The sequence below is a fragment of the Buceros rhinoceros genome, unplaced genomic scaffold (assembly GCF_000710305.1).
Source record: "Buceros rhinoceros silvestris isolate BGI_N320 unplaced genomic scaffold, ASM71030v1 scaffold8950, whole genome shotgun sequence".
Classification (NCBI taxonomy): domain Eukaryota; kingdom Metazoa; phylum Chordata; class Aves; order Bucerotiformes; family Bucerotidae; genus Buceros; species Buceros rhinoceros.
The window spans coordinates 1-26,848 of NW_010388978.1; the positions used below are offsets into that span (position 1 = coordinate 1).

The 26,848-nt window shown below is 45.3% G+C and overlaps 1 protein-coding gene across 1 annotated transcript; it reads left to right on the forward strand.

The window, feature by feature from the left end:
* Positions 1–649: 649 nt before the first annotated feature.
* On the forward strand, positions 650–25,023 carry IKBKAP (inhibitor of kappa light polypeptide gene enhancer in B-cells, kinase complex-associated protein; the record flags this gene model as incomplete). The annotated part of the gene is made up of 31 exons (XM_010132295.1): positions 650–749; positions 1,617–1,707; positions 2,204–2,327; positions 2,997–3,087; positions 3,547–3,777; positions 4,080–4,250; positions 5,074–5,173; positions 5,545–5,727; positions 6,513–6,619; positions 7,108–7,211; positions 8,038–8,091; positions 8,193–8,298; positions 8,975–9,090; positions 9,787–9,860; positions 10,468–10,546; positions 10,794–10,873; positions 11,757–11,894; positions 12,994–13,079; positions 13,643–13,791; positions 14,641–14,764; positions 15,293–15,390; positions 16,619–16,820; positions 18,125–18,186; positions 18,597–18,659; positions 18,780–18,840; positions 19,639–19,752; positions 20,481–20,592; positions 21,737–21,864; positions 22,249–22,403; positions 23,900–23,978; positions 24,889–25,023. Coding segments are annotated over 31 exons (3,450 nt in total), but the record flags the coding sequence as incomplete, so codon positions are not given.
* Positions 25,024–26,848: the final 1,825 nt, after the last annotated feature.

Below are 26,848 nucleotides of genomic sequence, written 5' to 3' on the forward strand. Positions count from 1 at the left end.
CTGCTGAAACCTGTCAGGCTACAGTGCAGAGACATGAAATGTGGCCTGTTTTAGCTTTGCCGTTGAGAGGGACAGGATGAGGCTTGGCTGTATCTGGGAAAATATGCCTACTTCAACAAAGCCAAACCTTTGAACCACTGCCTCTTTATCTGTATTCTGGTCAAGATTTTTCTTTTTTCCTGTGTTGTTCTGCAAAGATCCTGTTTGTCGTGAAGAACACTAGTTCTCATCCCAGTTTCTGTCTGACATACAGGCTGCTGGATGGCGTACCTTTCTCACCTTCCTCCTTCCAAGGGCTTGTGACTCCCGGCATCGGTCGTGATCAAATGCTGATGCACCCTTGTGTCCAGCTTATCCACAGCTGGTCTATAAGCAGAGATGCTGGTGGAGGGGAAGGGTGCGTGTGATCATGTGAATAGATGTCAGTCATATGCACTTGCAAGAGGAGCAGATCGAATTTACAGATGGTTTTAATTCTAGTATTTCCTAACACAACATTTCCTAGTAAAGAATTTTTATCTTTGGAGCTTTAAGATTTTTTCAAGAGCCAAGGCTCTTGAAAGAGCTACCTTAGCCATGCAGTCTGTGTAGACAAGGACAGCAGTTGCCTTCCCAAGCTTTGATACAACTTTCTTTTGTGTGTCTTCAGGAAGTGTCACCTACTTCGTCCTGGGATGATGGCAGGCCTCGGGTGACGTGGAGAGGAGATGGGCAGTTTGTTGCTGTGAGTGCTGTCTGTCCAGAAACAGGTATGAAACCAAAGTTCTTTGAAATACCAGCATGTGTAAGGGGCTTCTTAAGCAGAAACTAGGCAAAGCAAGAACTGGCTGGTATTCATGGCCTCTTAGCCACTTAAAGCAAGGGTGAGTAGAGCTAGTTCGTTGCTCTTTCCTGTGATTTGGATTTCTAGAGGCATTTCATGGACAGGATCTTTTGAACGCTTTCTTTACAGTTTGGTTTTCCATCCAGCGAGAAGCCAGGAGGGGTTACTACTGAGCAGTTACTATCTGAGCTGCTTCTTTTACCAGTGTTAAATCACCACTCAAGCTCTGAGCAATCTTTGATGGACTTCCAGTGCCAAATGGGTGAATCTGTTTGGGTTGCCATACCCACTGTCTATGATACTAGCTGTTTGCCCTTGCACACTTCTGTTCACATAACAAAATGTAATACCTTCCCCTTTAGTTTTTGCACTAAAGCTGAAAAGGTGATGATCACATACATTTCCTGGAAGTCTGTAACTGATGTCTTCCATGATAAACATTACTGAGCCGTTTAAATGTATTGGTCAACATACTGAGCTGCACCACACTGCACTGCTCTTCCACTAGTTTGGGTTTTTACCTTCAGTGCTTCAGATTAGAGAGGATCTTGCATTTATAGGATGATTTTAACATTTTCGTGGTAAAAGTATAACAGAAAAATGTCTATGGCTGAGCTACAACAGACTGAAATTCTTGCTCAGTTCCTTTAGAGTCACCCAGTCACTGTGGGAGAGCTACCTGAGACAGAAGTAGTTTTTACCCCTTGAGGTGTATAAGAGAAATCTTAAAATTAGAAAAATCTCTTCCGAGTGCTTTCTTACACCTTTGTCTCATTGTTCTCTCAACCCGTAGGTGCTCGGAAGGTCCGAGTGTGGAACAGAGAGCTTGTGCTGCAGTCAACAAGTGAGCCTATTTCAGGATTAGAACAAGCTCTGTCCTGGAAGTGAGTAGCAAAGCAGTCTGCATGCTGGCAGCAGTGCTGCTTTTTATTCCCTGCTCACAGTCTTTGATCAGCATCAATTTAATTTCTCCTGCATTTGTTTAATTTTTCCCAACACTTGAAGAGAGCTTCCTTCTGATCCAGCATGAGGAAGAGTAGCCCTTTAAACCCTGAAAAGCCTAATACTTGCATTACATGTGGGAAGAAGTGATAGATTCTGTGCACAGTCTCTGTGTTAAGCGCTTTTGAAGTCAACTGTATAAATAGGAATGTTACAGGTTCCTTTGCCAGTGCTGACATTTGCTTGCTCACCTGAGGATGTCACGAGCCCTGGAAAATGCCTGCGCTGGACCTATGACTTTGTCTGAACTAAGTTTTCGTAAGGAAAACTCTGCTGCCCTTTTCTTCATGTCTCTGGAGACAATGCATAGTGATTGGTATTTAAAATGACAGCTAGTGATTATGTGAGTAACCACTTTTTATTTGGCCCTTTTTTAAGGCCCTCTGGAAACCTGATAGCATCCACACAAGAAAAACCCAACAGACATGATGTGGTTTTCCTGGAGAAGAATGGACTTCTTCATGGGGAGTTCACCCTCCCGTTCCAAAAAGGGCAGGTCAAAGTAAGTGCTGTGTCTGGACTTCTTTGATTAGTGTGTAATGGACAGAAGGACCAGATATTTCCAAGATCGTAAGGAGGCAGTTTTTAACTTAACAGTAGTGCTGATCCTAATGGAAAAGGTGACCTGAAAAGAGAATAGTGAAGGAGCCTGTGGAGAGAATGCAATGCACTCTGCAGCCCCATAGTACAGAGACAAGTACAGGGGATTGTAGCCTAGGGGTGCTTCTGGCTGCAGTATACCTTTTGCCAGGGAAATGCTTCAAAAATGCTGGTCAGGATGTCAGCAGTTGCAAGAGTGAGGTGAAATACTCACATTATCCCAAAAAAGAGAAGTTAGAAGCTACTGCTAGGGTGGTATTTCGGGTGCTGAGGGGTCTTTTGGCAGATGCTTCCCCACTGCCAAGGAAAGCAAAGAGAAGACCGCTGTCACATTGTGGTTGTATTGCCTCTCAGCTGTGTGGAACCACTGTGACAGGTTCTACTTTAGGATGCTCTGCTCCAGCTGTCAGAAGCTTTGCAATACACAGTATACACTTGTTAGTGTGTTAACCCAGGCACCTTACATGATTCAAAATAAGGAGTGACTCGTGGTCTTGCAAACCATTTGGGAGCATACCCCCTTCCTGCACAGGAGGAACAGTATCAGTAAGAGCTATGTTTGTTTCTGCAGGCTAATGAACTCCTTTGGAATGCAGATTCTACCATCCTGGCTATATGGCTGGAAGACCTGAAGGTGGAAGGCTCCAACCCAAACAGCTATGGTGAGGGCCCTGTGTGGGGCTCTGGCTTTTACACTTGCCTGCAGATGTGGCTAGCAGTGGGTATTCCTCTGCAAGTTAGGAGGGGCTGGGAAGGCTTACCTACAGCTGTGAGACCCCTGTGCAGGTCAGGAAGAACCTGTAGTCCAGCCTGAGCTCAAAGCATCTTTCAGGCTGCTTTAACTGGAAGTGGTGTTAATGGAATACTCAGGGTGTTAGCCCTTTGTTAAACATGTGCTTTCTTACAAGGGAAGCTCAAGAAATTTTAGTATTGACATTTTTGCATGAAGTGTGTTGTAAAGATTTATTGTGCTGGGTGTTACATGACACAGCCCATGGGCTGAAGGCTGGAACTATTATTTTCATTGCACTTAACTCATCCCTGGAAGAGCAGTCGTGGTGGCGAGAGTTTGAGATGTGTCTCAAGTAGTAGTCTGTAGTAACCCATTTGTTTTTCTTTAGTTCAGCTGTGGACCACAGGGAACTATCACTGGTATCTGAAGCAAAGTCTACATTTTGGTAGCAAGGAGGAAGATCAGCTGGTGTCACTGCTGTGGGACCGAGAGAACCCATACAGACTGCATGTACTCTGCCAGGGTTGGCATTACCTCTCCTACGACTGGCATTGGACCACAGACCATGGGATGGGGGAGAATAGCCAGCATATGGCAAACGTGGCTGTCATAGATGGAGGTGAGCAGTGGGACTGCTCTGCAGCCCTAGGGTCAGAAGAGGTGGTGTAGCTTTTTGGATGTAGGCTTGATGCGATTATGGTAGATGTTCTGTTGGCTGCTGTTTCTACAAAGCTGTTAGTGAGGGGGACCATGTATTTGGCCTGTGGTTTGGTAGAGTTAACTGCTAAGGGTACAGCAACTATATTTTCCTGTATTGTTGTTCCTACTTTCAGTAAAGAACCTAACAAGAGCTTCACCAACATTTGGACTGGGTTACAGCTTGGATTTACAGCTTGGGATTTTTTCTCTTTTCTTCCACAGATAAAGTGCTTGTCACAGCATTCCAGCATGCTGTGGTGCCTCCACCCATGTGTACCTATGAGCTCTGGCTCCAACAGGCTGTTAATCAGGTTGCATTTCACACGGATTCCAAACATAGTGGAGACATTGCTGTCCTAGACGCTGATAACAAGATCTCTGTGTACAGATATGGTGAGAGCATATTGCACTGTCTTGTTAAAGGAAGCCCTCTGTCGCAGAGAGCAGTACCCTGAGGGCAGGGTGATGGTCTCTGAAGACTTTAGTATCACAGAATCGTTTTGGTTGGAAGAGACCTTTGAGATCATGAGTCCAACCATTAACCGAGCAATGCCAGGTCACCACTAAACTATGTCCCTCAGCACCACATCTTCATGTCTTTTAAATACCTCCAGAAGTGGTAACTCCACCACCTCGCTGGGCAGCCTGTTCCAATGCTTGATAACCCTTTCTGTAAAGAAATTTTTCCTAATATCCAGCCTAAACCCCTGTAGTGCAACTTGAGGCCATTTTCTCTTATCCTATCACTTGTTATATGGGAGAAGGAACTGACTCCTACATCTCTAGTTGGGTAATATCCCCCTGCCTAGCTTCAGCTTGAGTAGGCTGCAGCGATACCCTGTGTAATCTGTTCTGATGGCATGTTCCTGATTGGATCTCAGACTGTCTGGAAATACCTACCTTGGATCTCTCTGAGGCACCCAGCAATTCCCAAAGGAGTCCTATATACAGTGTCATATTCAGTGTGCTGTACAGTGTAATATTCAATGTGCTGGGAGACAAGAGACTGTTGCTGCTGTCTCTTAGTTTTGTGCTGTTACAAGGTAACTGTATTCCTCAGGGTAAAACAAGGATTAGGTGTTGGCTGTACATGTAGGGATGGGATTTTCTGATTTTTTTTAATAGTTTCCTGTAGCATCTGCCTTTGTAAAAGAATGCAGATGAAAGGTGCTCCATTGCAGGATCTCTAAACTCTGCTTTCTTGTGTGTTTGCTAGGACAGAGCACAAAGAATGACCCCACTGTCAGGCTTGGAGCTGTGGGTGGAAATGGCTTTAAAGCAGCTGTGGAAACACCATACCTGGATAAAACCTACAGGTAATATAGAACTAATTAATAAATCTGTAGTATAGAGAAAAGGGTAGTGCCGGGCTGGATGTTTTAGAGATCACAGTTCTCACTACTTGCATCAGGATTTTGAAGAGGTTGTCAGATAACATGGTTTCATTTGAGTCAGTGACTGCACTGAGAGAGCCTTTCCTGTGCCTGGTGCTCTTGGCTTTGTGATGTCTTGTCCTTTATGTCCAGCCCAGCCTGTGGGAGCATTCATGCTTTGGGTCACTGTGTGTTTGAGCACTGGAACCCTAACCACAGCCAGACTGTGCCTAGGAAGACCTACACCTCTCCACAGAGGTGGCCTACTGAAATCAGGTTCTCTTTGCATCCCAGTCTCTCTTATTTTCTGACAGAGTTGATGTGGGCAGCAATGACAATGACATGACGAATCCTCTGGGGCTCAAATTTCTCACCTGGCTGCCAGATGACAGCTTCCTAGTGATTGGTCAAGGTCAGCATGCTGCTCAGTCTGTCCTTCACCACCTGACTGCGGTGCCTCACGTGGCTGGAGCTGAAGAGGAGCACCTGTATTTACGGTACTAGAGATCTGTCAGTTCTGGGTGAAGTCTGAGAGTGCTTCTGGACAGTGCCTAGAAGGAATTAAGTCTCTCAGTAGCCATGCATCCTGGAGGCTGTGGGTTGGGGAATTTGGCTCTCTTCCTGCAGGAGAGCCAAACAGCTCATGAAGTTGTGTTCTGGTCAGCACTTGCCTGTAGTCCTAGTTGCTACACACAGCCTGGCAAGAGGGTGTATGCTAGCATGGCTGTCTCAGTACAGCATAGCTCTGTTCCTTTGGCTGAATTCCAGCCCCTCGCATGGACTGAATTCCTCCATTCTACCCTTTGCCCTTCATTATCGAGGTCCAGAAAGGGACTGGTAGCCCTTGTTACTCCTGTCTTCCTCCTCCTCACCTGCTGGGCTTTGTGGGATCAGTTGAACTAAAACCAGATCACAAAAGAAAGCCGCGTGTGGAACAGAAATCTGCTTCCCAAAGGGATCCTAAGAGCTGCTTTGTGCAGCACTCCTATGGCAAAGACAGGCCAATTGGCATATGAACTGTAGATGAGAACAAAAGAGGCTGGGCACTGCTGAGTGCAGACAGTGACTAGCACAGTTACGCAAATGCTTATTGGCTAGAGTTGCTGGCATTCTGTGGTGCCAGTGTTGGCTAACATAGGTGTGAAAAGACTGCAGAAGATAGTTGCAGGGGCAAGGTATCTGGCCATGCTGGAGATGTGCATCCTTCCATCTTGCCACAAGAAGTGCAGGATCTAGCTGTGAAATGAATCTGCTGTGACAGATGTTTTGTGTCTTGCTCCAGATTGTCTGTGCCTGTAGACGGAGAAGTGATTAGCCTGTGCTGCAGCCCAGTGACCAAAACTGTAGCTCTGCAGCTGACTGATGGACAGATCCTGAAATACCTCTGGGGTAAGCTGAGCCCTATTAAAGTACCTGCTCTGAGGTGTAGTTATTACAGATTTCTCAAAAGGTTTAATGAGATGATTTGACTTTCGGGGACATGGATGACTCTTGCTGGTAGCTGGTCCTGCCTTTCACGCTCCCTCTATTCTCAGAAATAGGGCAAAATTAGTGATTTGTGTTGGAAAGCAGTTAACGTTGTTCAGACCCTGCAATTTGAAAAAAAAAGGTGACTGGTTTAGTGATTTCAGAAGTGCTCGGTGACTGCCACCTCCTTGGCACTTCTCTTTTGTGCCACAGTAGAATAAAGGTGCCGCTGAACCTCTAGAATTTTCCACCTTCTTGTCTGCTCTGTCCTGGACTTTTGTATCAGCATTCCTCTCCTCTGTCAGATAGCTTAGCTTATCCCCAGCTCTGGTTTTCTTGAGATACATGTAGTATGGTTGTAACATCTGAATCTTTAGCTGGAAAACAGTTTGATCTTCTTTACTCTTCAGAGGTGTCTACTCCAGTCCTTGAGCCCTGGAGGACTAGCAGTGGCACTGCTGTTCAGTTCCCGTACCCTTGCATGCAGACTTCTATCACAAGGATCAATGGTGAAGTAAGTAAGACTGTGAGCAGTTCGGATTCCCTACTCATTTTCTGTGTGTGTCAGATGTGCCCCATGACCTGCTGACGTGGGTCCAATGATACTTCTTAACAGCGTTCTAAGGCCCTATGCAGAGCTGAGAGCGTATCTTTCCTTGTCTTCTAGAGCATTTCAGATGGCTTGCAGTTAACTCCCAATCTTCCCATTCTATGAATACAATTAATAATGTCATTGCATAGCAAGAAATTTTGGATTTAAAATTTCCATCATTCACTGCCCTGCTCTTCATGAAAACAGCGTTTTGCTGTTTTATCTGAACTTGTCCTATTAGCAAATATGGCTTGGCTGAGGTACTGCAGATCTCCTACTACTGGTGTTTCCTATTGATGATGGTTTCTTGATAATTACAGCAGCTTAAGGAACAACTAGCTATTTCGCTGGTAGTTTCAGAGTTTCTTTCCTTTAGCGTACATCCAAGTGAATGCTGTATGGAGCTGCTTTGCTCTGTACTAGTGCTTTTCCTGTGGTATTTTGGACAAAACACTTATGAATAAAAAGCTAAACTATCTGGTGTGGTTTCCGCTTCTGTTTTGTGACTGCTGAGTTTCTGTTATAGGGTAGACCTGTAAAGCTGGGTTTCCAGCCAGAATTGTTTAAAGACACTTAAGTAAGCGCTCCTGGTATAGAGGTTGCATAACTTCCTGTCTAGCTGCTCTAAGTCATTCACATGAGGTACTCTTTAACTAACTGTAAGGTACTTCAATCCAGTGCTAGTCAGTGCTAGTTGTGAAACACTGGAGGTCGCAACGCTTACACTTACCATCCTTTTTGTTTACAGGAGGTGATCTTGGGCCTCACAGATCGATGCCGGTTTTTTGTTAATGATACTGAGGTACTGAAGTTTTTGCCCCTCTTTACATCCCCTTTTCCTCTGCCAAAAGCAGTTTTCCTGTTCCGCTCTATACAGCGATGAACTTCATCATTTTTCTACAGGTCGCTTTCAACATCACCTCATTTGCAACATACAATGAGTTTTTGTTGGTGACAACCAACTCCCACACCTGTCAGTGCTTCTGCTTGAAGAATATATCAGTGAAAGGTAAATGCCAGCCCGGGCTGCCTGCTGCTGACAGCGCATGGCTGTTGTCTTGGAACCACAAGGTGTCCCCATTTTTCACATCCAAACCTGCTGTATTTGGATTAGTCGGAGCAACTGCTTAAGAGATGGAGGAAGAGAGCTGCTTTCAAAAATCTATCAGAGAGCAAGGGGCAAAGGGAGTGGCTTTGTGTATCACATCCTCCTTCCAGGGAGCAGCATTTGTCCAGTAGTTGTTTTCCCTTCACTGTTTTCAACAGCTTAGTCCTGCATTCTCTCCCTCCCATCCACATCCAGAAGAAGAAAGGGCTGTGTGCTGTCAGAGTGTATGGTAAGAGAAGGGATCCCAGTAGAAAGAGTTTCTGGTGGCATCTGGCTATGAGGTGTATGAAGACCCTGGGAAAGGCAGAATGACAATTATTGCTCCTTTACATTTTTCAGTGCTTCCCTCATCTGATGTTGAGGTTTGTGATCCAGTGGGGTAGAGGACATATCTCTACTTCACGTACAGCAGTGCTTAGCCCTAAGAGGTCATCTCCGTGTCTGGAACGGCCGAAGATCGCTGATGTATTGTTGACTCAGTTGGTCCAGTACAACCTTGCAGGACCCCATAGGAAAGCCTGACTGGGGCACTGCACTGCGGTGTGCCATGTCAGCTGATAAAACACATTTTCTTCAGCTCTTCAGGCTGGCCTGAGTGGTGGTGCTGCACCCAACAGTGAGACACTGCGCAGGGTGGAGAGAGGTTCGCGTATTGTCACCGTTGTGCCCCAGGACACAAAGGTGGTGCTGCAGGTCAGTGCTCTGCTTGATCGGGTGGTGTCAGGGGACTGTCTCAGTCGGCAGCTGGCCGAAGTGCTGCAAAGCTGCTCCGTTTACTGCTGCAGCTCAGTGCAGGGCTTCACAAATCCCCCAGTTGCCTGGCTGGATGCAGCAGGATTTTGAGCGTGCCTGTGGGAATTAGATTCAGCACAGGCAGCTGGGGATGTACAGAACTGGGAAGGGCGGTTCTAATGGCTGAAGTAGCGTAGAGCTACTTGCTGTGGCCTCTCACAGTGAATCTCAGACCACCTCCTAGTACTTGCTAGGTTTGTTGGCAGCCCTCCATTAACCTTGGTGTGAAGTTTGTCTGAAGTGCTGAGCTCACTCTTCAGAACCAGCAGAGGCTCACAGAGTGAAAGGGATGTCATTTGCAAGGCAGCTCTGGAGATTTGTAGCCCAAAATCTTACTCAAAGCAGGGCTAACCTGAGAGCTTGATCAGGTTGTTCTGGGCCTTGCCTGGCTGAGGCCAGCCTCCTGAGGAAGGAATGTTTCCGAGCTGAGAGAGTTTCCGGATATTTTTCCAGTCATTGAAATTGCACATCCTTTGAAGTGAACAAATAGGCCCATGCGAGTAGCAGACAGGCTTAGAAAACTGGACAGTCCTCACTCTTCTCTTGATGTACACAGAGTAACTACCATTAAATAGTGGTGTGGATCTTGCATTACAGATGCCAAGAGGAAATCTGGAGACAGTTCACCACCGAGCGCTGGTGCTTGCCCAGATTCGGAAGTGGCTGGACAGGTAAATGGCATTGGTGTGTTCTGGTCTTTCCTCACCCAGTCTGAGCCGTTAGAGGCTGGCCTTGTCTTGTTGTACTGGAGAAAGCAGGGAGGGTAAACTCGGATGAAATTACTGGGAATGAAACTGTTTCTGGGGCTACCAGATAGAAGCTCGGCTTTCAGCAGTCCCAGATGCCTCTCAGTTCACCGCTTCCATGTGACTTGTATGTGTGCTGAGACAGGGTGGGTGGGAGAAATCTTTGTCTGCTGCTTTCTCCAGACATGTCAGTCACTACATGATCAAAGTTCACTGTTTTCATGTTTTATTTGTTTAACTGATTTTCATTGAAGTCTTCCGAAACAGAAGTTGGTCCATTAGATTGAAATGTAGTTCTCTTTTGAGATAGGAAGAAAATAATTCAAGGCCTGTATTGCTTCCTCAGCCTAGCAGAGACTGACAGTGAACAGCATGGGCCTTGCACAATTTTTCTGGCAGGCAATCTACACATCTACTGCTAGGCTATTCCCTGCCCGGGGCGGGGGTGGGGTTACCTCTAGTCAGTTGATTTTATTTGTAGATCTTGCACCTATCCACTGTGTAAACTATCCCATTTGACTCATTCCTCCAGGCTTATGTTCAGGGAGGCATTTCAGTGTATGAGGAAGTTGCGAATCAACCTCAATCTTCTCTATGACCACAATCCCAAGGCAAGTATGCCCAGTTCTGTTGTGCTGTTTCCATACCCGTCTAGTCTGGAATTCATTGAAATAGAGCAGTGGGCTCAAAGGAGTAGGTGGTGCTGTCAGTTCTGCTTTTAGCAGAGATGGCTGCTCATGCATGCAGATTGGATTTAGCATTTCCTTCATCTTGTACATTCATGAAGGTCTTTGAATTTGCTCTTGTACCTAATGTACTCTTTCAGAATAACAGCAGTAATACTCTTACTCATTTCAGGTATTTCTGGAAAATGCAGAAAACTTTATCAGGCAAATAGACTCTGTGAACTATATCAACTTGTTTTTCACAGAACTGAAGTGAGTATATATAATTCTGCAAATGGAAGCATGCATGTAATCAGTGGTAGTGTATTGACAAAATATCGACAGCTTTTCAATGTGGCTACAACAAATCAGTCAGAAACCTGGCGTGCTGGGTCATAAAGACCCAAGTAAGCGCAATAGTTTCAGGGACAGTCAGCGTGCCTTGTTGGGAGTTCAGTTTGCAGACAGCCATTAGATTATTCCAGCAAGGAATAATCTGCTTAGACTCATTTGTTGGTTTGCTGTGCAGGGGTAAGTGTGAGCAGAGCAAGTTCGGTTCTGTCATAAAGAGGATCCAGACAGCACTGCTTATCTGAAGCCTGAGGCCAGGATACTTGCTTAGATGCCCAAATCTTCTTTCTCAAAGGCTGAGTGACAAGGGGCTTTAGGGCATAAGTAGTTTTAGCACTTATCAAGCTTGCTGAAGTAAGTAATTGTTTAGGAGCTGCAGCTATCACTTAGCCATTCTGGTTTATTTTCAGTTTTGGCCTTACCTTAAGTCTTTGTTTAGAAATAAAAGCAAATGGCTTAATTTTCAGAAATGCTCTGAGCTCAGCATCCTGGTAGTGGATTTAGTAGAAGACAGCTGTATCTTGAAAATCTTGCCTTCTGATATTTTTGTGCAACTAAACTAATTGTTCTGACCTTTTTTTTTTTTTCTTTTTTCCCCAATGTCTCTTTTGGCTGAGAATCAGTTGGGACAATGAGATATGTTGGAGAGCTTTCTGGTAGTGTGGCAGGTTGTGCATCAGTACTGAGTGACATATGAGCTGTTTTTTGAGTAGTTATTTCCTTCATGCCTCTATATTTCTTAATGTTATTGTCTTTGTGTTGGGCTATGTGATACGGATTGTGCTGGTATTCTGTTTTTATTTAGAGAAGAAGATTTCACAAAGACTATGTACCCATCTTCGAATGGCAGTAATGCTCAACCACTCCAGCATCCTGAACAGAAAAAAGTAAACCTCATATGTGATGTGATGAGAGTTGCCATGGAACACATTGACCCTCAAAAGTGAGCATTTTCTTTTGTAGGTGAAAAAAACACTACAGAGATTTCTCGTAAGTCATCTGCAGAAAGCAAAGCTGCCCTTAACATCAGTTATTTTGCTTCAGATCTCTGAGGTGAGCCTGTGCTCCCTGAGACTTACATAGCCATACCTTCTATCTGCTGAGGATGCCGTCCTGAAAACCACAACATCTAATAATTCCACAGATAGCAAAACAACTTCATACTATAAGAATTAAAGTAATAGATATTATATAGATAAAATAAGGGTTTAAGAATACCCTCTGTTTTAAAACAGTCTGTGTGGCGTAGGGAACAGAGAGACATGAGCAAGGCCATGTCAACTCAGGTCAGTGCTGGCTTTTTGGAGCACCTGGCCTTTTGGAAACATCTCAGCTGTTTCATTAGAGACTGGATTACTTTTATAAATCTCAACTGCATATTTCTGAATTATTAGCTTTTTGGTAACCATCCTCCTCAGATGAATCAACACCATCAAGAGTAAAGGGTGGGAAAATAGGATAACAGTGGTTAGTGAAGCAGTGGTAAACCATTGGCAGCTTGTATGTGAAACAATGGATAGAGAAGCAACAGATGCTGGTTTGCTCCTGGACCCTGAAACTGTAGGCACTTCTCAGCAAACTATTTTGGAAGAGACAAGCACCCCCGTAGCTGGGAAGGCCATTTTGAAATAGTACATGCGAAATGTATGAAAGTGGAAATAAACCCCTAGAAAGCTTTCCTTGTATAAGTAAGAAAGACCATTTTCATGCCAAATTTTGATTTGGAAAACGGTATCCAGCTATCTTAGTTTTCAGAGAGGGTGTTCTTTCTCCATTATGCTGCCTTGCTTTGTAAGGAAGCTCATTCTACTTAAAACATACATCCAGTCTTGTGATATGTTTAGGGAAACATGCGGGCTATAGAAACCCATTTTTCCTGCCTTCTTTAAAAAACATTGAGATACCTGGCTAGGTTTTAGTTTGTTTTGATTTCTTTTTTTTTTCCTGAAATGTGAAGTAAGACTTGCACCAACTAACTGAAATAGGAATAAGCAGCATTTCTGCCTTCTCACTTTTTCATTTACTGCTTCTGTTTTCTTCAGATACTGTTTGTCAATACTGACAGCACATGTAAAGAAAAGTCCTCCAGAACTGGAAATTGCTCTCCAGAAGGTTCATGATCTTCGAGGTAGTATATCAGGAACTCAAAAGTGTTGAAAACGGGTAGTCTGCAGAAACTTTCATTGTTAGTTATTTTAAGGTGGCTGTTCATGGAATCAGACAGAAAACAGAAATGTACTTGAAACTAGCTGTGTGTTAATGGAACAGCAGCATATCAGCTAAGATAAGCTGCTCTGCGTGCTCTCAGCTCATCGGGTTTTTTCAGCATGTCAGCAGATAGTCCAGAGTTGGAGCTGTTTTTAGTTTCAGGTCAGAACTCTAGTTCTCACAGCATGGAATAGGAGGTTGGCATTCTGAGTCCCAGTATCTCCAGCTGGCAAACTTTGCATTTTTTCTGTGCTGATACTTCTGACTTACCACTGTTGCACACTTGAGCAGTTACTATGCTTGGGCTGGTCCTTGAAGTTGCCCAAGAATGGCAAAGTAACCCCTCCTGCAAGACAGAGCAAACCGTTAGTTTGATGATTCCTGTCTGGTGTCAAGGGTGTGCTTGGTAATGCATCCCTTCCTCAGAGTGGGGTTCCACTGCTGGTGGTGTAACTGATTGTGCGCTTCTTTATCTTGTTACAGAAAGCATTACTCCAGATGTCAAAGCTGTGAGTGCTGAAGAAGCACTGAAGTACCTGCTTTTCCTTGTGGATGTCAATGAATTGTATGATTATTCCTTGGGAACATATGACTTTGATTTAGTCGTCATGGTGGCAGAAAAGTCTCAAAAGGTCTTGGCTTACAGTTCCAACCAACAAACTGTTTTTCTGCTTTCTCAGAGGTTCCTTTGGATCAGCCCATGTGTCTTGTTAGTCGTGGCTTTCTACCCAGTCAGGATTCCGGTTGCTCAGACATCCTATGTGTGCTTGGGATGATGCTGGGAAGGTGGCATGTCTCTGCATCCCTAAGTATTTCTTGAGCACAGCTTTGGAAACTTGCTTATGCTCAAGGTGAAATAGGGCTCTTGTAGAGCAGCACGGCAAAGTAGCTCTGGGGAAGGGAGGGGCTGTGGTCTGAAGTGTTGTGGCTGCATGCCTTATGTTCCCAGTTCTGTACGCTTTTGATTCTCATTTATTTGGTGGTGGCCACAATAATAGTGTGTATGTGCCAGCAGGCTTAACTTGAAGTCTCTGAATGGAGATGCTCATCAGGATCTTCAGAGTTTCCTAAAGTTACAGCAAAGCCTGCTGTCTGTCAGTTCAAACACTCTATTCCTGTTATGACCTTTGGTGTGGGGGAAAACGGTCAGCTCTACAGCTGCAAATTTATGCAAGATAGTAGCTAATAGAAAACAGTATTTGGTACGATACAGAGCCTTCAATTTTAAATGTCATCAGCCTTTAGATACTGTGGAAGTCCTTGTGGGAGCCTGGTAATCTAAGTTAGTCATTCCTGGCAAGAGTGCATGTACAGAATTGATTCTTTAAGGTGGCTTATATTTAAAAAAAAAACAAACCAAAAGAAGCTTTTTTAGTGTATTATCATACAATTTCAAATATGAGGTTGTGTGTCGATGAAGATGGTGGCAAATAAGGATCTTGCCAGATTAGCTTAACTGTAGTTTTCACTGTTCTTTGCAGGACCCAAAAGAATACTTGCCGTTCTTAAATACCCTCCGGAAAATGGAAACCAATTATCAGCGATACACAATAGACAGACACTTGAAGAGATACACGAAAGCTCTCGAGCACCTCAGCAAATGTGGTAGGTATCCTGCACATGCAACAACTCTAAGGAGAAATAAATACATTACATTTTAGAGAGCCTTTGAGCGGAGATAGCTGAAGAAAGAGAAGGATCACACAAGGTCATCTTCCCTCCTGGTAGTGCATGGTTAACTTCTGCTACATTTTTTTCACAGTGTAGCTTGGCACAGGGTGAAAGCGGGAGAATGTTTGCTGCTCACTGATCATGAAGCATAATTCTTGTTTTGTTCGTGTTGCAGGTTACGTGTCCTCAGTTAATATTACCGGCAAAAGTGGAGCAAACCTCAAGGAAGTGAACACCTTGAATGTTGCAGGTGACGTGTCCTCAGTTAATATTACCGGCAAAACTGGAGCAAACCTCAAGGAAGTGAACACCTTGATTTTATATTAGTAGAATAGGTGCTTTTCTGCTCTTCCACCCGAGCACTTTTAGCTGCTTCTTAATACAGTGTACCCAGACTGCCTGTGAACCACAGAGCCATGTGCTTCCTCTTTTATTGCTGTGAAAAATAAATTATTTCTGCAGGTCCTGAACACTTCTCTGAGTTTCTGAACTTGGTGAAGGACCAGAATCAGTATTGTGAGGCCTTGAAGCTGTACCCCTCTAGCACTCAGGAGTACAAGGTGGGTAAGCAGGTGACACTGTAGCATGTGAGTTTGTTATGCTCTCACATGTGTGTTTGACATCCTCAGCACCTTGTGTGAGGGTAGGAATAAGATGGTAGTTGCTCACATTTGAGTTCTGCAGGTGATTGCTATTTCTGTGTTGTCTGAGACCCTCCTCTGAGATAATAGCTGGAATGACTCTCAGTAGTGACTCTGAGAGGTCTGATAATCAAAGGAGTGGCTTTTATTTCTTTGATGCTGTGGCCAGGAATGCACCTGGAAGGCTGGTTTCTGCTGCACTATCTTGTGATGTGCTGGAGAACTCGGGTTACCGCAGAAAGACTTCTTTTCCTATCTTGACCTTTGTGGTACAGTCTGGCTCTTGGAGGATGTGTGGGGACACTTTGTTATCCTTAAACTTCTGAAGAGTGCTAAGAGCTTGGGGCGCTTGTAGATGTGTTTTTTCATAGCATCTAGTGTCCCTTGTTAGTGTCAATGTTACTGAGCTTTAGCTTGCCCAGGGCTGAGTTAAAATGTAAATGAATGGATTTAATAATAATATAATATAGATATTGTATAAATACACAACACACAAGCCTTTGTAAAAGAAGCAGATGAAGAAGTAAGAGGGGAAATACAGAAACTCAGTCTGTTTGCTACACGGTGAAAGGAGAAAGGACTCTTTTCTCAGAGAGACTCTTCCTCAGGGACCAGAGGAAGGTCTGTTCCTGACTGGCTCATTGGAGGTCTTTCTGTATTCTTTCTGTATTCTTCTGGTCAAATCTACCCACCCCTTCCTGACAGACATTGTGAGCTTTGAATAGTGTAGTGAAGCTCAGGATATTGATTCACAAGAGCCTGTGCCTATAGAGTTGCAGGGCTAGTATCCTCCCTTGTGCCAGAGTTTGACTCCTGGAGCAAGTTGGTTCAGGGAGATACTTTTTAAGAAAAACCACTTGTGTGGGGGGAAGAAGGGGCTGATTTCCTGTGGTGTGTAGTTTGCCCAGCCTTTGGCTTGAAGTGTTAGGTACCCCCCCCATCTTTTGCTTTAGCTCTGTGAAATGTCTCAACGCTAATCATCAACCCCTTGGCTTCATATGAAGTTCAAAATCGGGTAGGAACATCATGCCTGGAGGTTTCTTGGGGGAGGGAGAAATAGGCTTTTGTTGATGGGCACTTTATTTTTACTAATGGAGGACTGACTCTACAGCTGATTTTTTATTTTTCTTTTGTCCCTTTCTTGCAGGATATCAGTGATGCATATGGGGAGTACTTGATTCAGAAGCAGCTCTATGAACAGGCTGCATTGATATTTGCTCGTGCTGGCATCTTTGCAAAAGCACTTGATGCTTTTCAGAACAGTGGCAGCTGGCAGCAAGCCCTGTGCATGGCATCACGGCTTGGTTACACAAAGGATCAGCTGTCCATCCTGGCACGGAGCATGGCAGGTAGGCCTTGAAGGTGGAAATGCACAGACCAAAACTGGCTGCTGTTATTTTTGGTTCATTTTGATTTTTCCTAAAATGTAGTGAAAACCTCAGTCTTCAGCAGTGTTTCTTAAAGGGAGGACAAGATCCCATGTTTCCCAAGAGTCTGTGTGGTTGCAGGTTACCTTTGTTTCTCAAAGGAACCAAAAGACATTGGAGCTGAGTGCCCAGGAGTTGCCAAGCTAGCTGTGGCCTTGGCTGCTCCATTCTGACAGTTTCTTGCACTTTTTTCTTGTGACCTTTCGTTAACCTCAGGGAATGGAGGTTCTTTGAAGTGTCTAGAGGCCTCTAGACATCATTGACATAAGTACTGTGCCTAGCCACAGACCTTAAAGGCTGTTGGATAATTCAGAGCTGTGTCTTCATGTTTTCTCCTTAAAGTCTGCTAGCACCTAGGACCAATTGGTACATGTAAGGCTATGGGATGTCCTATTGCAGGAGAAAAAGGAAGCTGGTCTCAGACTTCATGCTGTCTAGGACTTAGGAGACTGCACGCGTGAAATGTGTTTTGGACCTGGCATGTGCAGGAGAAATGGAACATCATCCTGACTGCTGCCTTACTCACAGGCAGAGTTTATGAGGCGCGCGCTTATACAGAGAGAACATGGGAGTGTAGTCTTCCAGAGCTGGATATCAGTATTTTCCTTTTCTGTCATTTAATGTGATTTGAATCCTTCATGCCTTGCCTTCAGTATTTTTTCTGGTGCTCCTCTTAAATCACAGCTGTAATTTAGTGAAATAAGCAGACCCAAGCTGTCTTGGATGAGATTGCTTTGCTTGGGTAGTTCAGTTTGATTTTTTTCTGGTGTTGTGTACCACTTGCTCTCTTACACTGCATCCTAGCACACTAACCAGTGCCATAGCTGGTTCTGACTTTCAGGGAACTGGAAGCCCTGAATCCCACAGGCTAGTCCTGGGTGCCATCCGTACCACAGAGAGCAGGCAGCAAAGCGCTCCCTGCAGATAGCAAGGCTGTGATACACTGACACTTTCAAGAGAGGTTTCCTTTTCGCATCCTGGCCCCATCCACTTAAGAAACTCTTCACTATTTCTGTCTCAGACCGGGGGGAAAGCATTCTTCAGCTTGCCTTGAGGGACGTGCACTAGTAATTTCAAAAGCAACTGGATGATGAAGTTGCAAGTTAATGAACTCTTGGCATCAGACTGTCCTTATTTTTACTGGTCAGATTGAGTAAGTGTGTGAGCAGCTTTGTGGCACAAAATCCAGGTGCTTCTGAAAAGCTGAACTCCACCTTTTCTTGTAGGAAAACTAGTTGAACAGAGAAAATATGCAGAAGCAGCCATACTCCTGGAGCAGTACGCTCAGGTAATGTAATCATCCTCCTGTCTTGTGCCCCACTAATAGCCTCTGTCAGAGAGATTCACCATCTGTGTTTTCTCTGTTCTCCTGGACCAGTGTGACTCCGTGCATGCTAACAGCAAAACAGTCTGTGCTGCGGGCTGTCTTGGAAAGAGCAGAGTGTTGTGCCCCTGAGTTTTTCCACTCGTCAGACTGACTCTGCTTTGGCATGAGGGCTGGAGCACAGAATTCAGTAGGGATTTCCCCTCAGCCTAGGAGAAGGAACATCATTTGTGGGGTTTATGTCAGTATGTCCAAGAACCTGGCCCTGTAGCGTTGTCCTGTCCTGACTGTGTTACTGCTGCACAGACGTGCATCTGAATAGGTGCTACCTGAGTGTGTATCAGTAGCAGTATGTGGTTGCTCTTTCTTTCTAGGACTATGAAGAGGCTGTTCTCCTGCTCTTAGAAGGGGCTTTCTGGGAAGAGGCTTTAAGACTGGTAAGACATTTCATAGCACAAGGACCAGAGTGGAAATACTTTGTTTAGAGTGCAAGAACAAGAGAGATGGGATCTGGGCTAAATCCTTAAATCATGGCTTGTTTTCTTTCCCTGATCCAGATTCACAAGAACGATAGACTGGATCTTTTGGAGACCAACTTCAGACCTGGTATTCTGGAAGGTGAATCTGTGCAAGAATCTGAGACTTCTCTGTGCTGTAGAGGCTGAAGAAGTTCTTTATTGTGTTTGAGGGAAGTCACAGCACTCCAGGACTGGAAGCTGCATGGAAGGATGCTTTGATTCTGCCTAGCTAATGCTGCCCAGTTTGGTGTATTTGACTCTACTCAATGCAGCTTGTAGCCCTGCAGTGTCATGGGCTCTTTTTAGCTTAGACAAGCTCCTTTTGAGCTTTCCCGGAACCCACAGTCACAAACTGCAAAGTGATCTGTGTCTGCATGTCCATGAACAAAGAGGACAGTCCTTGTACCAGAGCACATGTGGCAGCAGAGTATGGACAAAGAAAATACTGGCTTACCTATAAAAGCTTTTATGACTGGTTTTGGAAAATATGATTTGCTAGCTGTGTTCTCCCTTCCATCCAGGGAAGGCTGTTGGCTGTTTTTCATTTTCATGCTATGGGCAGTAGGCTTTATGAGTTGAGGGGTTTTGTTTTTCTTTAATTTGAACCTAATTAATGTAAAGAGATTTGGCCACAGAGCTTTCTGCTCTTTCTGTATCAGAAACAGACTCTTGTTCTAAAAAACTACTTTTCTGGCAGGTTAATTCACTGTGCATCCAGGTCGCCCCAGGTGTTTGGTGGCTCCTGTATTAAATGCTTTTCATTTCCTTCCACTTGAGTCCTTTTGACCTGACTTCTGAGCTGGTTGAGGGACAGTGCTCCTTCAAACTTTTGTATAAAAAGTGCTTTTCCAGTTCTCTTGCACAAATGTTTTCATATTCTGATTTTCTTATTGAGCAGCTCAGAAAAGTCAACTGATCTTCCTAGAATCTCAGAAAACAGCATTTCTTCGCCATAAGAGTCGCCTGCAAGTGGTCCGAGAGCTGAAGGAGAAGGCTTGTGAGAGCCTGCAGGGTTGGTATTGAAATACGTGTGACTTTCTCCCACTTAAGTAACTGTGATCATCTTTTTCTTTGTGGTTTCCATTTCCCCCGGTGGAACTGCACTCTGTTCTAGCTCCGGAGGTATCTACAGCAATAGAACAGCATTCTTCTCACTCCCTCCTCAAAGCGTTCCTGGACCATGATAGTTTGACCCTGCTCATTCTGTAAAGACAGCTTTATTTTCAGTGCTGTCTGTGTCACAGCTTTCATGGGATCAAAATGCACCTGAAAGCTCTTCAAAATGACGCAATGACACAGCATTGTCTCCACAGTGCCAGCTTGGCTGGGTCAGACAGTGCTCAGCGTGTCCTTTGTGCTGAGTACTGACTAGGCATATTCACCTGCCAGCTCACACAGGCTCAGGGAAGTTTTCTGAAAGCAAGATGCTTTGTCCTGGTCCACATTTGCTGCACTGAGATTGTCATCCCTCTGCATGTGCTGCTTAATACCATAATAATCCCCACCAGGCCAGAGAAGCAGTTTTCTTCTCACAGCTGCTGTTCGTCTTCTCACAACTGATGTTTCTTTTCGTGTGCTGGCTCAGTGGTGTTGAGAGCTGTAAGTCTCCAAAATGCCAGCAGGTGGAATGAATCTGTCCCCAGCTGCTTCGCCAACAAGCTACACAGATTACCCAGCGAGACAGCTTGGAATAACTGTGACCTTTTTCCATACTATGACAGTTGTTAACATGTTTTGCAGATTATGAAATGCCAAATTGCCCAGAATTGGATCTTTGCTCTGAAACCAGCAGTGTTGTGACAGCCAGCAACATGAACAGCAAATACTCACAGAGCAATTCAAGAATATCAGCGTAGGTATCTGCTTCCAGAGTAGGTAGTGGCTGCCGTGGCATCAGCATTTGTGGGAGGGCAGCTTGCTCATGCTTGGCATGCTCCTCCTTGAAGCTGTGGGTGCCTTGAAGCTGCTCTAATTACAGGCATTTCCTGGTTATTTTAACTCTTACTGGGAGGGATAAAATGCCGGAAGCTACTAGTGCAACAGGAACTGAGTGCCCAGCAGAGGAGCTGTGAACACAGACTCTGGGCGGGAGCCAGCTCTGTGGGGGTTGGGTGTCTTGCCAGAATAGCTGGCTGTAGGAAGCTCGACACAGAACATGGGCAGAGCTCCTCAAACCTTAACAGCTTGTGCGCGTGGCTTGTGCTCTTTGTCCTAGGTTTTGGACTTATGGGTGGGGGTTGCTACTAAATCTTAATACCGATGTCTTCCCATAGTGGCCAACTGTGCCCTTAAGAATGTGAGCTGCCCTGCAGGGTGGGGTGGGCTGGGCTGTGTGGGAGGCTGGTGTAGTCTGTGGGGCAGCTTCTGAATTCCCTAGCTGAAATGGGGAAAAATACAGTGCAGGGAAAGTGTGGACTTTTTAGGGTGCTCTCTGTAGCCCAGATGAAAAGAGGAACAGAATGCGGTATTAGTATTCAGCATATCTGTGTCAGTGTGCTGATCGTTTGGGGACATGAAGCAACTAGTACAGGCCTATTATCAGACGTTGCTTTCCTGTGATAGTGGGTAGGCTCTGAACTGTAGTAGTGCACAGCTTATGCAGGTAGCAGAAATGAAAATGTGCACAGGCAAGCACAGACCCTAGCACCAAATTGTTTTAAGCGGAGCTCAGCTTTGCCTGATAGCTACTACTGCCAAACAATTTCCCCTGCTTTGTGCTTAGAGCAATGCTTTAACCTTGCTGGAACACAGAGCAGTCCCTTTTGAAGCAGAGAAACAGACCAGCTACTGACTGGTGTTTCAGACCACAAAGGATGTTGGTTGAGCAGCATTGAAAACAGACACAAGGATACATAAGCTTATGTGCAGTCTCTTGTCACTGGAAAGAGTAGGGACTTGAGTAACGAGTTTCATGCACATTGTCGATGCTCCTTCAGACTTACCCTGTTAGACTTAATCCTGTTGTGCACACTGTAAGTAAGCATCCTCCTTTTCAGGCGATCCTCAAAGAACCGGCGCAAGGCTGAGCGCAAGAGATACAGCTTGAAGGAAGGGAGTCCTTTTGAAGATATGGCCCTTGTGGAAGCCCTGGGAGAAAACATTCGTGCTGTTGAGACTGTGAAGGGTATGACACTCGATGATCTTAATCCACTCTGCAGCTTGTGAGAATAGCTGAGGCAGTGTGCCTCCTCTTGTTCTTAATTGATGTGCTGGGGAGAGAACCATCTGTGTTGGACTTCGGTTTAGTTCATGGGCCTCTGAGCCTGGAAGAACACATAATAGTGTGAGCTGTCCACCTTTGAAGTCAGGAGCAGACACGTGAGGCCCTGTCAGTGCCGTGGCAGATTTGTCTCGCATTTTTACTTGGGCACTGTAGGGGCTGGGTAGGAATGGAACCAGTTTTGATTTGCTGCTCCCCTTCCTGTGCCCAGATACCAGAGGATTACAGCTGTTTGTTCAGCCTACTTGTGTATATTGCTATTGCTTCTGCTTCTTTTCCCTCCTGCAGGAGACATACACATCCTTCTGAAGCAACTTGTGCTGTTTGGTTATAACGAGCAAGCTGGGGTGCTGCATCAAATCCTGGAAGAGGTTTTGCAGTTGATGGAGGCCTCAATCCCAGAAATCTGGACTCCAGACCTGCAGCAGGGCTGTGTCAACCTGGTCTGTGCTCATTTCCAGTACCCTTCACTATTTAACAATATTTTGCATTCTCCAGCAAAGAGTCTGGAGTCTTTTTCCCTGGCTTTCCACATCTGCTTTTTTCTGCAGAGGTCAAACAGATAATCTGTGCAGCACCTGCCAAGTCAGTATGCTCTAGATGTGCACAACAGGAATAGCTTGATGTGTCCCTTGAGCTGATTGCCAGGTTGGACATGATGAGGTCTCGTAAGGCTTGTGTTGCCTTGTCATAGTGGTGACTTCTTTTTGTAAGCTCTATCTTAAGCAATTTTTAGAACATAGGATCACTATTTTCTTTTTTAGACCTGATGGTTGAAGTATTAGCACAGCTTTTATGTATGGGAGTAGTGTTTATCCAGCCTGGTGGTGTGAAGTGAAAAGGTAGCAGACTGGTCAATTTAGTCTGAAGCACAGTACACCTCAGGAGTACTGCATCCAGCTCCAGAGTCCTCAGCAGAGGAACGACATGGACCTGTTGGAGAGGGTCCAGAGGAGGCCACGAAATTATCAGAGGGCTGGAACACCTCTGCTGTAAGAACAGGCTGAGAGAGTTGGGGTTGTTCAGCCTGGAGAAGAGAAGGCTCTGGGGAGACCTTATTGCAGCCTTCCAGTACTTAAAGGGGCCTATCAGAAAGATGGGGACAGTCTATTTGAAGGGCATGTTGCACCAGGACAAGGGATGATGGTTTTAAACTAAAAGAGGGGAGATTTAGCCTAGAGATAAGGAAGACATTTTTTACACTGAGGTTGGTGAGACACTGTCACAGGTTGCCCAGAGAGGTGGTAGCTGCCTCATACCTGGACACATTCCAGGTCAGGTTGGACGGGACTCTGAGTAACCTGATCAAGTTGAAGGTGTCCCTGCTCACTGCAGGGGGGTGGAACTAGGTGAGCTTTGAAGATCGCTTCCAACCCAAAGCATTCTATGCTTCCATGATCCTAAGGAGTATATTGGAAAAAGAAGGTTATGCCAGCCTTCTAAACTTCAGCGTAACGAGAACATCACAAGGCCTTCACTTAGTTCCCTTCCGAAGTAAAAGCCTTTATTTCTAATAAAAAGCTTCTGAGCGTTTGTGTTGAACACAAGGTATTCCCCAATATCTTCTCCCTAACTACCAATTAGCAAGACTTGGGACAGATTAAAACTGTTCTATGTGACAGGGAGCTGAGACTCTCAAATGAACTTTAAATATTGTGGGAACTGTAATGAAAGTAGTCCTGCCAGGTAATGACACTTACAGTGAAGAAGTACGTGCTGGAATGAGGGTTCTCTGACCTGAGAAGCTGTCCAAAAGCAGTTCACTCTTTCTGCCTCTTTGTTAACTTCTGAGATGTTACTGGTCTCTTTGTACTGTGAGGTCTCCTGCAGGCAGCTGCTGATGCTTTTGGAGACTAACAGCAGAGTTTACTTTCGAGGTATTCCTGTTCCTAGCCTTGCTTTGTGCAGGTTGAAACAGGGGTATTGCCTCTTCATACAGGTCCTGGGGCCCAACTCAACTGCAAACAGTATTATGGCTGCCTATCAGCAGAAGAGGATGATGACTCCTGTTGTGCAAGGTTAGTTGAGGCTCTGAGTTGGATGTGAGTGTGAAACGTGAGTGAGACCAGCAGGCTTTGAGGCTCTCCAAACATTGCTATGTGCCAACAGTTGCAGCATTTGTTCAGTTGTAGGAGTTCCTGCTTTTTCTTTATGGTGTACCCTCCTGCCTTTTGGCATGTGAGCAGCTTTCTTAATGGTATTTTATTTGCTCTGAAGCCCTGTACTAAAATTACTATCTGAGTTGTGCTCCTGGCTTCCCGTGTGTGTAGTGGTGTGTTCCTGTGTCTGTTCTGAGGGAACAGGAAGTCTGGTTTCTTAGGTAATGTGTTAGATAATTCTGCTTGTAACTTACCTGCTGAATTTTCTGGCTTCGGCAGCCAGGCCAGGCTACAGTCTGTCGTCGTGCTTTGCCATGGTCAAGTTCTTGCTGCTAATACAAACTTAGGACTGAGAGACCTAGCAACAGATGGTCCTGTCTCCCCTCTGTCTCTCTCTTCCCCGCTAGTGCTACAGTGTCTTCCCCTACTAGTCCTGGAACTGCCTGGAGAAATCTTCTGGATTAAATCCTCTGAATAAACCTCTGGATGTGATCTGCCTGTCACCACTTGCCAGGGCTGGCTCCAGAGAAAAACTTGTGCCTCCTATTAACAGAGCCAGCTGGCTGTTGTGTGATGTCCCAGTTACTGGTGAATGAACAGAGTTCTGTTTTCTGCCACTGATTGTTGCCTCCTCATTCTGGATGATTACACTTGGTGGAAAGGGGATTTGACTTGCCCCAGAATTCTGTTTCTGTAAGAAGTTCTGCTGGGTCACTTTTCTGTGCAGGCTGGTGATCAGTCATTAAAGAGAAATGCTGAGTATTGACAGTATGAAGAAACCATACTGCTGTTACCCTCTGTTCTGACACTTGTCCTGTTTCCCTTTCAGATCCAGAGTTACTTATTCCACCAAAAATAAATAAAAATCTACAGTGGAAACTACATCTTCTCCAATAACTAAAAGCCAAGGAACCCCAGTGGACTCTGAACTTTAACTTTTTCATATAATTTCATTACATCTTTACAGAAAGCATGTTCTCCTGCTGTTTCTCATACGCTGTTCTTAGGGCCATGCAAGTGGAAGATCCCTCCACCCGATGCAGCCATGATCTGTGGCATTACAGTAATGGGACAGCCACTCACGTCCCACTGCAGAGGTGGTTCGTGAGGCTGGGCAGTAACAGGGTGTGCAGCTCGGAATGCTGCTGTGTGAATCCAGCATCCCTCACCACTGTTCCTCCCTCCTGGATGAAGCAACCTCACCAGTGCTGGACCAGGCTATTTTCTCTGCCATCACTCTCTCCCATGGACGGTACCTGCCATGATGACAGGTCACATTTTAAGCTGTTCAGCCTGGTTTAGAGATCTCACCAGTAAGTCTGTGCCAATAGCAAATCGTTGCAGTTGATAGATAAATGAGTTGTGTTTTCTTTGTTGAAGCTGGATGTGGGTAACACCAGATTTCATCAGAACCGCTTTGTAACATCAGAGAGAACCCTGCAGCAGCAACAGCCGCTGCTGCCCTGAAAGTGTGTTCCTTCGCACCAGGGAGATCGTGGGTAGAGGTAAACATGAATAAAAGCAGGGGAATGGTGTGGGATGTCAGTGTCCCACACTGCTGGGTAATACCACCTGAATTACCGGAGTTTGAAGATGACCAGCTAATGCTGCCACATGGCACCAACAGATCAGCAGCCGCACCCAGTCGTGCTGTGCGCTGTTGCAGAGCTGTTTCAGCTGAAGACTGACCTAACCTCATACCTGAGAATTAGGTTTTATCCCAGAATACTTCTGTGGTCTGACTCCAGCAGTAACAGCAGCAGTCCTGGGAGCAGAAGAAGAGGATAAGCTTTGCAGGGAGGCCTGGAAACCCTTTCAGGGGTAGGAGCCCCCCTCTCCCTTGGCTGAATTTGGCCTGGCAGCTGCTGTATTCAGAGCAAGCCATTTTGGTTAGGTGCTGTGGGAAAATGCCAGGACAAACAAGGCACCTCTTGTCTGCTGGAGGTGTCTGTCAACACAGCAATGGGCAGCGTTCTTGCTGCACAGCACTGGGGTTATTGGAGAGGTAAAACAATCCTTTGTTAGTGTTCCGTGGAGCATTGGCCTGGTCTTATTTCCATCTATTCTGACTTACGTGGCCTCTTCTGGGTGCTGTGGGGATGGCTTAAGTCTGTTGCCAAAGACTGTGGCTGCACTGGAAAGAGATTGTCCAAGAGTAAAGCCTTGAGATGGCAAAACATGAAAGACTGCACATGGTAGGGGGGTGTAACTGCACCTGGGTCTTCAGAATGGCAGCAGAACATAGTTCAAGATGAAATACAGAAGCCATCTTCTGGATCTGAAGAAAGGGGTGATGAGGGAGCCTGCATTCCTCTCCAGGGCATGAAGGGCTCTGGCCCTGCAATTGAAATGCAACACTGACACTGCCAATTCCTGACATTCCTAAATCTGAGGGAAATGTTGGGATCTTGCACGGTCTAATCTATTTAAAGAACCCAAGAAAAGGTAAAACTGCTGCTGGCTTACTGAGGATTCATGCCTGTGCCTCAACACAGCAGTTCCTTTAATGTATGTACATGGGTTCTTCTGCTTTTCTGGTCAAACCTGAAGACCCTCTGGTCTTACATATGTTTTCCTATTCTCCCATCAAGGAAAAATCACTTCAAATCTGCCATCCAGGTGGAAGACTAGTCTTCCAGATCATTCATAAGGTAATTCATCACTGAACTCCATTGTCTTCCCCTAACCCCTCCCTCCTGAGTGAACTGTGACTAAGAGCAGTACAGCTGGAGGCAGCACCTAGAGTCCTGGACCTCGAGTTGGGATCTCCTGCCTCCTGCAGTTGCTGA